Consider the following 13,774-nt stretch of genomic DNA (forward strand, 5'->3'; position numbering starts at 1 on the left):
TCAATGTTTTCATGACTGTACACTTATTGGCAAAGAGAATTTTATGATAACTGCTACTTTGTTGTCTCTCTGGGATATAACAAACATGACAAAGTCATCTTTAATCTCATAGCAATTTTATGTGGCATAAACCAATACCGTGCCACTTAATATCATTTTCATACACATATTATCTGTTACACTGCATTGTTCAGTCATAGTATGGATGTAATAGTCACTACTATACAATTGTTAACTGCTGATAGTAAGTGAGTCATTTGGAAAGGAGCGCACATTTTTTTGTATCTGTTTACATAACCAACATGGATTACTCTGGATTAGGATTAATGCACACCAGGAGTTTATAACTCTGTGGCTTACACAACCAGTTTGATTGGCAGTGATTTTCAATGCAGGAGTGATCATTTATCTAACTTTCCAAACAAATGGACAAAATATATCTGAAAAACGTGTCAGATTTCAAAACTTAGTGCTGTATTCAAACACTGATGTATTTGCGAAGACAACAACCTTGGTTTTTAACTTTTTCACTGAAACAAACTGAAAAACCTAGATTCCCTGGAGTTATAATCTCTCCATGTTACTTGATCGGAGGCATCTTGAATAATAAGGGTTTCTGCCATCTTGCTTCTTCTTATATCCTGCCCACCCCTTTAAACAGTGAACATCAACACTTAAACCAGTTTTTATGCTTATTTTGACCATATCCATATTCCACATTTGTACTTGATTGTTTTCACTAATGGCAATCAAGATTCGTTGATGGCAATTATGTTTCTTATGCATCTTGGAAGAGTACCGGTATGATCATTCAGCAGTTGTTATCAATACGTAATAAATCTGAATACAAAATATGTATTCTAGGAAAATAAAATAGGATATAGAATATGGCCTTTTTGCATGATAGCTTATGTTTCACTTGCAATACAGTCTTTGCTTCTCAAGAATATTACTAGTGTAAATAGCACAGATTAAGTTAGATCAATATAGCCCCCTTATTTGGAAAGATCTTAAATAACATAACATTGATTTCGTTCTTTCTAAAAGAAATCCAGCTTTACCTGATAAGAACACATTCATCAAACTTTAATTTTGCCAACATTTTTTCTTCATTTCCCTACATAAATTTTCATGAGCAATGCACTTCAGAAATTTTTATCCTAAATTTTACTGCTACATACACTGGGTATTTCACCACAAGTACAATAATACTCTTTATGGCCTTGATACCGGTTTTACAGACCAAGGGCGTACAGCAGAAGTGCCCGAGCCTTTGAGGGCCAGTACACCCTATGACCTTGGTCCATAAAACCTGTATCAGCGCCATACAGGCAATGGTCATATCCGGCTGTGTATTGATATACATAATGATGTCATTTTACTCATAAAACAACGTAGATTAACTAACAAAGAATAAGGCATAAATCAAGATGTAAGAAGAACAACTGCGTGATATAAATTATGAATTACTTTGCATAGGCAGTGAGATCAGATCATCAGAAAATAGTTTTATTGAAAAAATATAGTGCTATTTGGTAAAATTTGTGATAATTTTTGATGAAACAACCTTGTACCAGAAGCTGGAGATGGATGGTGACTTTTCTAATGTAGCATGCTTAGTTAACACTTGGTTTTAATAGAAATATCAACCAATTTCATTGTTTTCCCTTATGATCAGAACAAAGAGACATTTGAATCTCATGCTGGCTTTGTTTACGGTTGAAATGTTTGCTGATAGCAACGTACATAGTAACCAGAAAAAGTAATGCATGCACTTGCCTATATTTGGACAAAGTGTACCTGCACCTGATACAGCAAATTGTTACACATATATGAGGCCATTTTTTCCCAATAGCGTTACAAAAGCATGTCACTAGCGCCTGGTATATGATAAATCCTTGTTTGATTCACCAAGCACATTAAAGCTATGAATTTCTCTTAATTAAATCCTGCATCCCTGACCGTCTTTCACACATTTGACATTGTATATTACACTTACACTTTCTTGTAATTCATCCACAGCATCACTGTCTGATTTGTGTCCATCCTTACCATAATCATGCAATGCAGAGGTAAGTCCCTTATGGAATCCTTCTTGCAGCTGAATATCAAATAAAACAAACTATAATGCTAATTCTGATAACATGGACAGATACATCCTACATGAATTTATTCCATCAAGGTTAACTTTCTGCATCTGCAGATGCTTTTTCACCGGCTACAATTGTCATGAATTAAAAAGTTTTTTTTTTTACAGAATGTCATGAGTAATTTTCATGAAACCACTCGACAGTCACATGTAAAGGATGCTTATACATTGTAAAGGTTGCCTGTCCGTTAATGTTACAGTAGTGTTTCAGGTTCATTTATCTGTTAACTTATCCACAAAATAATACTATATCATCACAGGCACACATGCAAATACAGCAATACCTACAGAGACAATTTAGAAAGCCTTTTAGCTTGCAGAATATAGTAAATATGATGTTGTGCTAATTCACACATACATATATCCACTTTCTCAAAGCAAGACAAACTGTTAAATTATCAAATACTGAAGTGCATTAAAAATATACTACGATTCATCATGAAACCATAACTACTAATCAAAAATGAATATTATGAAGGTGTCCAGTGAAAAAGCTGTTGAACAGCAAAACAGAATGAAGGTTGGAATGAATAAAACTTACTGGATGTCTGTAGATCAACCCTGAGATGCCTGCTGCCAACTCAGCAATCAATACAATGAATAGCAGTAAACCATACTGAAAAGATAAACATAAATTACTTTCATTCATTTGTTGAAGGACGAATCATACCATGGAAATCATACCATGGAAATCATACCACGGTAATCATACAATGGGAATCATACCATGGGAATCATACCATGGAAATCATACCATGGAAACATATTTTTAAAAATATAGAGCCTGGAATTCATCTTTATTCCTGAAAGCAATATTTGCTTTTTTTTCAGATTGAATTAAGTTGAAGTGTTGGTATGTTACGCATCCATGGTACTTTGTACAGGTAACACAGTGGACATACACTGACGTACAATAACAGGGTTGAGGACTCTGGTAACTGCCATACAGAGCAATATGTAATGAGATGCTCATTCCACAGACATTCAGCTCTTAAAATCAACATATTTTATGAAAATGATATAATGTTTTGCTTGTCATTGGATCAATGACATACTGACAATTCAGATCACAAGTTAATTCCAATGATTCAGTGTTTTAACAAACAGAGAACCTTAAATTTAAATATTGAAAAGATTTACACACTCTTTTTTAAAGAATTTATCTTTCAATCACACAACTGAGATATTTTCAAAGTGCTGGTTTACTTCAAAACATTATTTTTATGTGTTCAGTGGCTTTTTCAACTAGTCTAAGAACGGGTAAAGACTTTCTTGATGACTTTGGCACAATTAATAATAAATAAATCAAATTTGTTTGACCTTTATACTAATATTGACGATTATTTATGACAGATTTATGAATATCAAATCAGGTGTCCCATCAGCCAAATACACACACATCTAATTGAGCAATAATTGATCCACAAAGTTAATGACCCCTAGAGTAAGTATGACATGAAAATTGACATTCCTCTACAAAAGGAAGAACATCAATTATTTTTCACAGTGTGAGCCAATCAGCTTCAAGGTCATGTTGTATAAAATCAAATCAAAGTGTAAAAATATGGTTGTGCAATTATTTAAGCTAATAGCCTTCACTTAGGAAAATCCAACAACATAGACTATTATTGAGTACCTGTCGCTACTCCAAAATAACTATTGTAGAACTCAACAAGTATTATTGGGGTATGAAAAGGTAAGTCTTTTACCGATTTCATTATGCATTCTTTGGTATATATCTCACTGTAATCAGCAATCACTTCCACATGGGCATATCAAACAGCCAACAAATAAAGCCTATTTCTATTCTAAATGTCAACAATTGGTACAATTTTAGTTCAGTTCAGCAATTACATTTTCTTGTTCTTCACCTGAGGAAAAGGGAAAATAACCTGCTAGTGTACCCTTCCTTTCATTTTCAGTGTATTATCATAAACATGAATTTGTTAGTGTTATCCTCTGAATTCATGTCTGGACATCAGCCTGATACAAAGTGTCAACAAGACAAGTAGTAGTGGTTATTTGTCGAAAAATACTGAATCATTTCAAAAGTCATACTTTTACTGGGACATATAAACAGTTCAGTTTGAAAAAAATTTATCCATTTTTCTTTATTAGTTTATTCATTTACATATCACCAGCTGGCTTGCGTCTACTTCTATTAGTTTGCTGTGGTCTGTATACAATTGAAACCTTGGTGGTGTCAATTTGCCTTGTGCAAAAGATCTAGTCTAATTATTTATATTGCTGTCATGGATAATGCTGTAATAAACTGATGAATTCATATTTTGTTCTGATATTTCTGTGATCACCAATTAAAACAGCAATGAATTTTTTGCCATGTCAACATATATGAACTGTGATTACAATGCCGGTGATTGACTCCTTAATCTGTAAAATCATCCATGTTTTTTTGCCTTCAACTTGTAACTTTTAATCAACTTTTCAGTATTACAAAGAGAAAACACTTGAAAGCAGCCGAGATTTCTTTCCTTTTCATATTGGTAAGGTATTCCATCCCTATAAACTGGCAGTTGGTTACAAACCATGAAGGCATTTATCCTAGACAAATAACAAAAGGACCAACCTTTATATAATGTGACATATCAACTAAGCTTTTCTACGGAAGTTGTCTCACAATATATGGACCCTTCCTTGCTTAACCCAATCCTGTACATTTTTCAAGGTGATAATTACAGTATCTCTCAGACCGTGTACATTTGTTCATAAGAACTTTAAACTTGATGAGAAATTCTATGGCAACAGTAACTGGATGTAGCAAAAACGTTCAGAACATGCTGGGTAATGTGCAATACAGAGACGGTTCTCTGAGGCAGTCAAACATAAAAGGCAAAACAGTTACAAATAAAAGTTTTTCTACTTGTAAAGAGATGCGAAACATACATATGACATATCATGGTGTAATTGCAGCCGTGATTCCAGTCTTATCTGTCACATGTGAACATGGATTCAGTACCCGATTAAAACATCGAAACGTAATTGTTTGAGTGAAGATGTCATAAATGATCTGATGGTGGTAACAATGGAAGGGCCAAGATTTGGTGAATTTGACTTCAGAGCAGCGATGATAGAGTTCAAGAAGCAAAAACATCGTCAGAAGTAGTAGATTGGAAAAGTAAAGAAATGAATACCATTGACAGAGAATTTATAGCTAATTTATAGGTAAATACATGTAATTGTATGCGTTTTTGATACATTTTACGCAAATAAAAAAACCATTTGCTTACAGCCTATGTAGGTTTGAAAATCCTAGCGGAAGCTGTGTGTAACAGAAGAATTAAAACTGTGATAACACCATTAGTATATGCAAGCCACGGCCACCAAAATCTAATCAGTTCTTGCCATTTGATATTTGAACCTGTGTACCAACTTTGGTTGAAATCTGTTGAGCCGTTCTTGAGATATCGTGTTTACAGACAGACAGACCAACACACACAAACAGACAGACACTGCTAAACCATAAGCCCACGTACGAAAATAGTCTGTAGATATTCTATTGAACTCTGATATTCTATAGAAATTCTGTATATTTTATGGAAATCTGATGGAAATATGCTTCTGTTGAAATTCAATGAAAATTTTCAATACAATTCTGTAGAAAAATTTAAATGTTATAGAATTTTAATGTGATTAGAAACTTTAAATTCTATTGAAGTTTGCTGATAATTTTCTGTAGAAAATCTGCAGAAATTAAACATATTTTTTATGGAATTTTTCGGTTCCATAGCTTTTGTGGAAATTTTTTTTCTGTTTTTTTCCCACAGTTTACACTGTTTCAGACTTAAGTTCATGTTTTTGCATGTTGGCATGAGCTTTGATAAGAACTCAGTGACGTATATATAGCTGGTTTCAATATGGAAGAGGTAGTGACATTTACCTATGGAGAGTTCTAAGCACATTCTCATGTACCCTTTAATTCTGAAAAGCTATTTTCATTTACACACACATCCCAGGAAAATGTATATAGTTTCAATTGTACCATTCCTTTTACCATTGCTTATTTGTACATTTCATGACTGTACACAGACCAACAAGACTCTCTTTGTTTGATCCTAAGTCAAGTGAGCTGACCTGTGCCTTTGCTTTGTTATGCAAATAGTTCCTGCCTTTACAATGGGCTGATTACATAACACTGTAGCCACGCATTATTCATTTGAACTTGAGGCAGTCCACAGTGCACATGGCTCTTATGAAAAGTACTAAAGTTCAACTCCAAATTGCATGGAACATTAGGATCCAAGGTCCATTAGCAAGATTCTAACAGTGTTATGAAGAAGGGAGCTCACTAATATGTCACAACTGTAAGGATCCACATTGCAGCATCAACTGAAAATTACATGAGTTAAGATACACAACACTTTAATTATGCACTTGGCTGAGGTCAAAACTGCTAGACTGGAGAGGTAGGCCTTGCATTCATATGTGTAGGTTGCTTTATATTTTGTAGTCCCTGTATGTTTCATCAAGTTTTGATCGATTGTTAATCATAATTCTTTTAGAAATAAACTACATGTTTATAATTTACTTGCTGACTGATTTTTTGTGAGTTTTGCAGTAATTCCATGCATTGGTATCTATGGCAATATCACAAGGTGGTATTCCTTACTTAGTAAAAGTTTAACACATATTGTTGTCATACCTTCTAAGAGATTGAACTCGTGTAAGACAAACAAACTTCTGTAAAAGAGTGCAAAAATTAAATATAGTTCTACAGAAATTCTACATAAAAATTCTGTAGAATGTGGTAGAATATCAATATAGTGCTACAGATACTCTGTAGAACGTGTATTGAATTACATAGAAATTCTGTAAATTCTACAGAAATGATACAGAAATTCTGTTGAATTTCCACAGAAAAAGGGGCCAAAACTCCATTAAACTCCGTTAATTTCCATAAAGGTTCAGTAGAATTTCTGTAGAAATTCTGTATCACTTTAATTGAATTTTGTCATCAAATTCGATAGAATTTCTACAGAAAATTTTAAACCATAAGCCCACGTGTGTGACACACATGAGCTAAAATAGTGATAAAATCGTGGTACCTGTAATAACTCAACATAGAAGTATATAAATCAATTGACCCTTTTCATAAGTCTAGCACCCTCCTATGGCAACTGGGAATTTGAAGTCAAAGCGAGGCCACTGGGGAAAACCCTGGGCAGGAGCTGGAGTGTTTTCCCCAGTCGCCTCAGTTTGACTTCAAATTCACAGTGGCCACAGGAGGGCGATAGACTTATGAAAAGGGTCTATGATGAACCTTACCAATCTAAGTAACCAAGAAATATTCTTGAAAGTAGCACAGCACCCTATGAGTCCAACGATGATGATGAAAGCACCAGTACCAATCAAGATATATGGTACATTAGAATAGTCATCCGTGGACAGCTCATTGTACTTGTCCATTCCTATCCTACCCCATATACCAATGGATAGAATGGCTACACCACTACACTGCAAAATATAAAAACATCTTTTTATCAATTTGCATTTGAACAAGTCATCATTGATGAAACAGTCCCCACTTGTTAATGGGTACTTTGATTACAAGTCCTTAGAGGGGATAGAGTCCAAAGATTAAGAATGAGTTCCATGGTGGTGAAAACGTAAAACCAATGTGGGCTGCCACCCTAAAATTTCAAAAGATCATTAAATAAGTCAGTTAGTAATTGATCGACAGGATGTTACCAAATATTTTTGCATACTACTACAGGGCTCGAAATTAGCGGTAGTCCTGCGCGTCCACAGACTACCGACTTTTCTCTGGGGCTACCAAACCCATGAAATGGTAGCCCACACAGACTACCAAAGCCTGGGACATAAAATTAATTAATGGGCAAGATGATCAACGCTCATACAGTCATACAGCTCATACAGCTAGACACAGACATGATGGCAAATAATGAACATTCATTTTCATATTTAGTAATAACCTTGTATCAATCACAATTAAACACAAAATTATTCAAACTGCAAAGAAAAGTTGTCGGGCCATCCACAAATTATGCTTTCGAAGTGTACGAGATCATCCAATGATAGTGTACTATGGTAGAGAAATATAGTCAAAATCGCCACGAAAGAATTAGGAACATGACTGTACCAAGTTGTCATCCTGAAATTCATAGCCAACCTTTTCTTAGCCATGTTATGTTTACACGTGCTGAGTGAAAAGCCGTCGTCATGGCGAACATCAAAATTTGCATATAAGCTAGATGCGTATGTGTGAATAGGTTGTCAAACTTTGGGGCGCACTGTTGTCCACTACACATGCAATACCATTCTCCTAAAACTATGATATGCAGGTATTGATGTCAAATGATTAGAATATTCGGCAGATCGTCTATATAGCCGACACGAACACGAACTCTCTGATACCGGCTATCAAATAGTACGAAAAATAGTAAAGAATGAGCTACAAAATCACTATCAGTTTTAAGTTGCAGGTAGAACAAGTCTGTGCCTTTGTATAAAATACTATAAAAATAGTAGAAAGTGAGCAACCAGCCGAAAGTTAGTGGAGGAGTTACACTACGCATATCATTAGCATCTCATTGTCGGCTACATGGACTTTGTGCCGAATATTCAATAAAATATCCTTTACAAAAAAACTCTTCATTCATACATGGGCTACCTGACCTTGTCACTGGGCTACCAACTTCAGAAAATGGTAGCCCAATGGTACTACCAGGGAAAAAAGTTAACTTCGAGCCCTGTACTAACACTGTATAACACTGATTGATTATCACGTGTACCACATTTCATAAACGATACCACCAAGTCTCAATGAATTGTATTACAACACTGTGAGATCAACATATCTATACAAAGTTTCATGTAATTGGATGAAGTGTTTCTGGACATATTACTCTAATAAGAAAAATTCATTACATATGTAAATCAAATATTGATTAACAAGATATTGCATTGTGTCTTTATTCAATCTTAAAGCAATGTGAGCTCAACATCTGTACAAAGTTTCATGAAATTTGATGAACCTTTTCTCACCATATCAGCTTAATTACGAAAATTCATTAAATATGCAAATCAGCACTTAATTGACATGATACTTCTACATATCTTTGCATGCCATAACACTACTGGAAGATAAACATCTATACCTTTCTTCATCAAATTTGATACAGCATTTCTAGCCATATCATACCAATAATGAAAGTTCATCAAAATATACAAATTAGCAATCATTTGACATGATACTGCTTAATGTCTTAGCACAACATCTGTACAAAGTTTCATCAAATTTGATGCAGTATTTCTGGAAATAGCCCACTACATGTAATTAGAAAAGTTCATTAAATATGCAAAGTAACAATTAATTTGAAAAGACCCTGATAAATGTCTTCATTCAAATGTTGAAGCAATATGAGCTCAATATCTGCACCAAGTTTCATGAAATTTGACGAATAATTTGTTAACATATCAGTCTACCTACAAAAACTTATTAAATATGCAAATCAGCATTTAATCGACATGATACCACTACATATCAATGCATGACATTACATCACCAAAAGATCATCTGTGCCATGTTTATTATTATTTTTATTATTATTATTATTACTCTTTATTTATAGAGGGTAATAGGTACTGGAGGTCAACTTTAGGAACATGCATATTGAAATGAAAAATCACCAAAAAATTCAGCAAAAATACAAACTATCTTCACGATATTCATAAAACTGTATAAGGTTCACCTAAGGTTCTTGCACACAAATTTTAAAAGCAATCAAAACAGCGGTTCTTGAGTTATTAATTCTCGACCATTTTCACAGTTTTTAAGCTCATATGCATAATTTTGGCAATGCAGACTTCATTTGAACAAAATCCCATCTATAGCCAAGGATGTATCAACACACCATATATCAAGCTGAAACGTGCAGCGGTTCGCGTGTTTTTGATCTTGATGGACATGATGTACGTACATACATACATACATACATACATACATACATACATACATACATACATACATACATACATACAGACATACATACATACATACATACGTACATACATACATACATACATACATACATACAGACATACGTACATACATACATACATACATACATACACCATCAACTTCAGCTTATACAATAACCTCATATTGGTATACCAAATATGAGCGAATATCTCGAAATATCCTCAGTTTTCTAAATTTTCTTTGAATAACACACATTAAAGACTAAAATGTACATTACACTGTCATAAGTATCAATTATAAGTGGCATGTAAATTCAAAAGTTTTAACATCATGTGGATTTCCGCCACTTTCAAAAACTAATCATGTGACAGAAAAAATAAAGATTATAACAACAAAACGTTGGCCAACATTTTGTGTATTCAAGTGAATGGTATCATGCTTGTTTCTTTTCTGATCATAATGTGTATATGCAGGAAATATTGCATTTTTCGTACTTTTCTGTGTGCACAGTTTTATGAGTGCCCTACAGTTGTTTATTATTTAACCTATTAAAACCCATTTGTATGGTCCAAATCAGCAAGCATTGTTCTGAACGTGTCCTTCATTTAACACATTTACATGAACCAGCTTTGGTTTGAAACTAAAATCATGAAAATATTGCATATAATTCACAGCTAAGATGCAGAACAATTTAAAAATAGGTTGCCCTATTCATCCTAGGCTGTTATGATAAAAATTTCTATTCATAGTTGAAGTAATTAAGTATGTCAACCTCATGAGTAAACAAAGATATACTAGTATTAAAAGAGCACCTCCGGCAAACTACGTACTAAGCTCACATGTCTGTGCATGCAGTGTTAGCTGAAACTCTGAATACCCCTCAGATTTTACCTTCTTCCTGTGATTTTGCCAATTTTGTTGTAATTTCAACAAATTAGGAGAGTGACACCCTTGCAAACATCCAACCCAGATTTGAGAGCAATTGGGTCGGTGGTTTCAGAGAAGAATAATTTTGATTTAAAATGAGGAAAATATAAACAAAAATTCAGCAAAAATACAACATTAAAAATATCTTCACAATATACATAAAAGTCTATAAGGTCATAGACCCTCGAGAAAAACGGGACAGGCAACTGCGATAGAGAGCAAAGGGTCTTTGGGATTAGCAGCGTGCGATCCTACTTGGAATAATTAAGAGGTGTTAATGGGTCGGGGACTAGCCTAGATTGCTTTACCGTCCGCTTGCCTCCGTACTCCGTCCCCACTCCCGTCTAGTCTCATGAGCAGTATTTCGAGCTGGAGTTGTAAAACTGCTCATTTGAATGTCAATGGTCACCAACTGAGACCATGACGTCACCAGCGTCCCTTCCAAAGTCAATCACTGAAAATGACCCTTCATGATTGGCCTATGACTTGGTCGGGCAGAGCTAATTAATATGACGTCAAATATGTTAATTGTGTAGACACTGCAGCTCTGCCCAACCAAGTCATAGGCCAATCATGAGAGGGTCATTTTCAGTGATTGACTTTGGAAGGGACGCTGGTGACCTCATGGTCTCAGTTGGTGACCATTGACATTCAAATGAGCAGTTTTTACAACTCCAGCTCGAAATACTGCTCACGAGACTAGACGGGAGTGGGGACGGAGGTACGGAGGCAAGCGGACGGTAAAGCAATCTAGGCTAGTCGGGGACGGAATGGAGCGGGACCTGATCGACTGCACAACATCCGGTTCATGGACACGTGCATACGGGTATACGGTAATAATGTTTTCGGGTTACAAGTTATTTCGGATTACCCGCAAGTCCATTTTTAGAAAGAAAAGTGTTACAACTATTTTCAGGATAATTCGTTAAAATGGTTTTAAAGTACTTTTTACATATTGGTAGCGAGATTCGATGCAACTAGAAGTCTGCAGGGAGTCAGTATGTAGCTGTAAAGTGACAAAGTTTCGAATAGAAATCCGAAACACATATCGCTGCAGTTCCAAACTTGACAGCAGTTGACACCACAGAGTTGTTTACATTCCGCAGTCGTCCGTGTATCTCCGAATTTTCCCTCGTTTATGCAGTTTTTTAACCCTCGGAATATTTTTTGTGCGAGGAGTGCTCCATGATTTGGTAAAGTATGTATGTTAACTACTGAAATGTTGTTGTTTGAAAACTGTGAACGGCCAAATTTACGAGGACAGCGTTCCGCTTTGTGTAAATGCATGTCTACCTTACAGCTTCTGACTCCACCAACCGTCAGTGTTACAAATGTAGTTTCTAGTACTTTGCGGATGCAGACACTAGTAGCTTATCAGAACTTTGGTCTTTCTTTAGGCTAAAACAGTACCAAAATGTTAGAGGTCGTGTATTTGAGCTCCGATGGAGAAGTAATTTTTTGTGTACCCTGATTTTCGTCAAATAATGCATGACAGATAAAATAAAGGTCAGATTTTTGTTTCGCAGGACTGTGGAAGCAAGAGTTTTCTGTAGCGTCTATGGCTAAATGTACACTGTTTTTATCATCTGTTTTTTTCCCGTTGGCTTCGGCTAGAATCCAAAAAGTGATCTTCATCGTTACCAGAACATTCACCATGACTAGTATCAAAAAAACCCTCAAATTCTCTGTGTCATTACTCAGAACGTGCCATGCAAGAGCAAAGTGTATATATTCAGAACGTCAGTTTGATCGTTAATGAGATTCAGTGTTAAGTACGAAGTATTATTGTCGGGGACCGCTTGGCAAATAAACTTTAATATATTCCAAGATAGATCACACAAAGAAACCTCAGCAGTTGCCTGTCCCGTTTTTCTCAAGGGTCTATGATAAGGTCTACCTAAGGTACTTGCATACTAATTTTCAAAGCAATCAAAACGGTGGTTCTTGAGTTAGTACTTTTTGACCATTTTAAGACTTTTTAAGCTCATTTGTATAATTTGGCAATGCAAACTTAATTTGATGAAAACCCCTATAGCCCAGGATGCATCCACACACCACCGAAATACCAAGCTAAAAAGTGCAGCAGTTCGCGCGTTTTTGATGTTGACAGACATACAGTACTTTACGCACATACATACATATATACATAAATACAGAGGCCACCGACTTCAGCTTATATGATAACCTCACATTGGTTTACCAAATGTGAGCTAAAAATGTTCATCCTCAAACAAAATGGCAGATACTCTTGCAAATTAAACTATTCAGACTGCGATTGCTTTCTTTGCGAAATAACATATCAAATGCTTTCTAAGCTAAAAATGTCACATATCAGCTGATATTGTCACATACTGTTGGCCTTTCCAGTTAATTTTGCATGAAAAAATGACAGCCGTTCAATATCAGTTTGAAAGAAAATGTTCACCAGTAAAAATTGTATCCAGCAATTTTCTCACTGAAATGAACCAAGCATAATGAAACCATATTTCATTAAATTTTATGGGGCATGACACAGTTATCGCCATACACTACATCAAGGTCACACACATCAGACTGAGGCAAATATGATATATTATAAAATGCATTCATGTATGCTCTTGGCGGATATTGTATTCACAAATATCTTGTCAAACCTAATGACATAACAATTCATGATAAATAATGCAAGCATGATTATTAAAGGAATGGACTATTACATCTTGGAGCTGATGGCCAGAATAAATATTTCCAGCTAAGAG

At 35.1% G+C, this 13,774-nt stretch overlaps 1 protein-coding gene across 1 annotated transcript in view; it reads right to left on the bottom strand.

Moving 5' to 3' along the window:
* The window catches only part of LOC139118332 (tetraspanin-7-like), a 50,205-nt gene that overhangs the window by 9,673 nt on the left and 26,758 nt on the right, over window positions 1-13,774 (bottom strand). Inside the window, exons 2-4 of the mRNA XM_070681594.1 lie at window positions 7,433-7,621; window positions 2,691-2,765; window positions 2,000-2,101 (exon numbers count right to left, since the gene is read on the bottom strand). Of these exons, the coding sequence (XP_070537695.1) occupies window positions 2,000-2,101; window positions 2,691-2,765; window positions 7,433-7,621 (366 nt within the window). The remainder of the gene's footprint in view (window positions 1-1,999; window positions 2,102-2,690; window positions 2,766-7,432; window positions 7,622-13,774) is intronic.

This window comes from Ptychodera flava, chromosome 19 (assembly GCF_041260155.1).
Source record: "Ptychodera flava strain L36383 chromosome 19, AS_Pfla_20210202, whole genome shotgun sequence".
NCBI lineage: Eukaryota > Metazoa > Hemichordata > Enteropneusta > Ptychoderidae > Ptychodera > Ptychodera flava.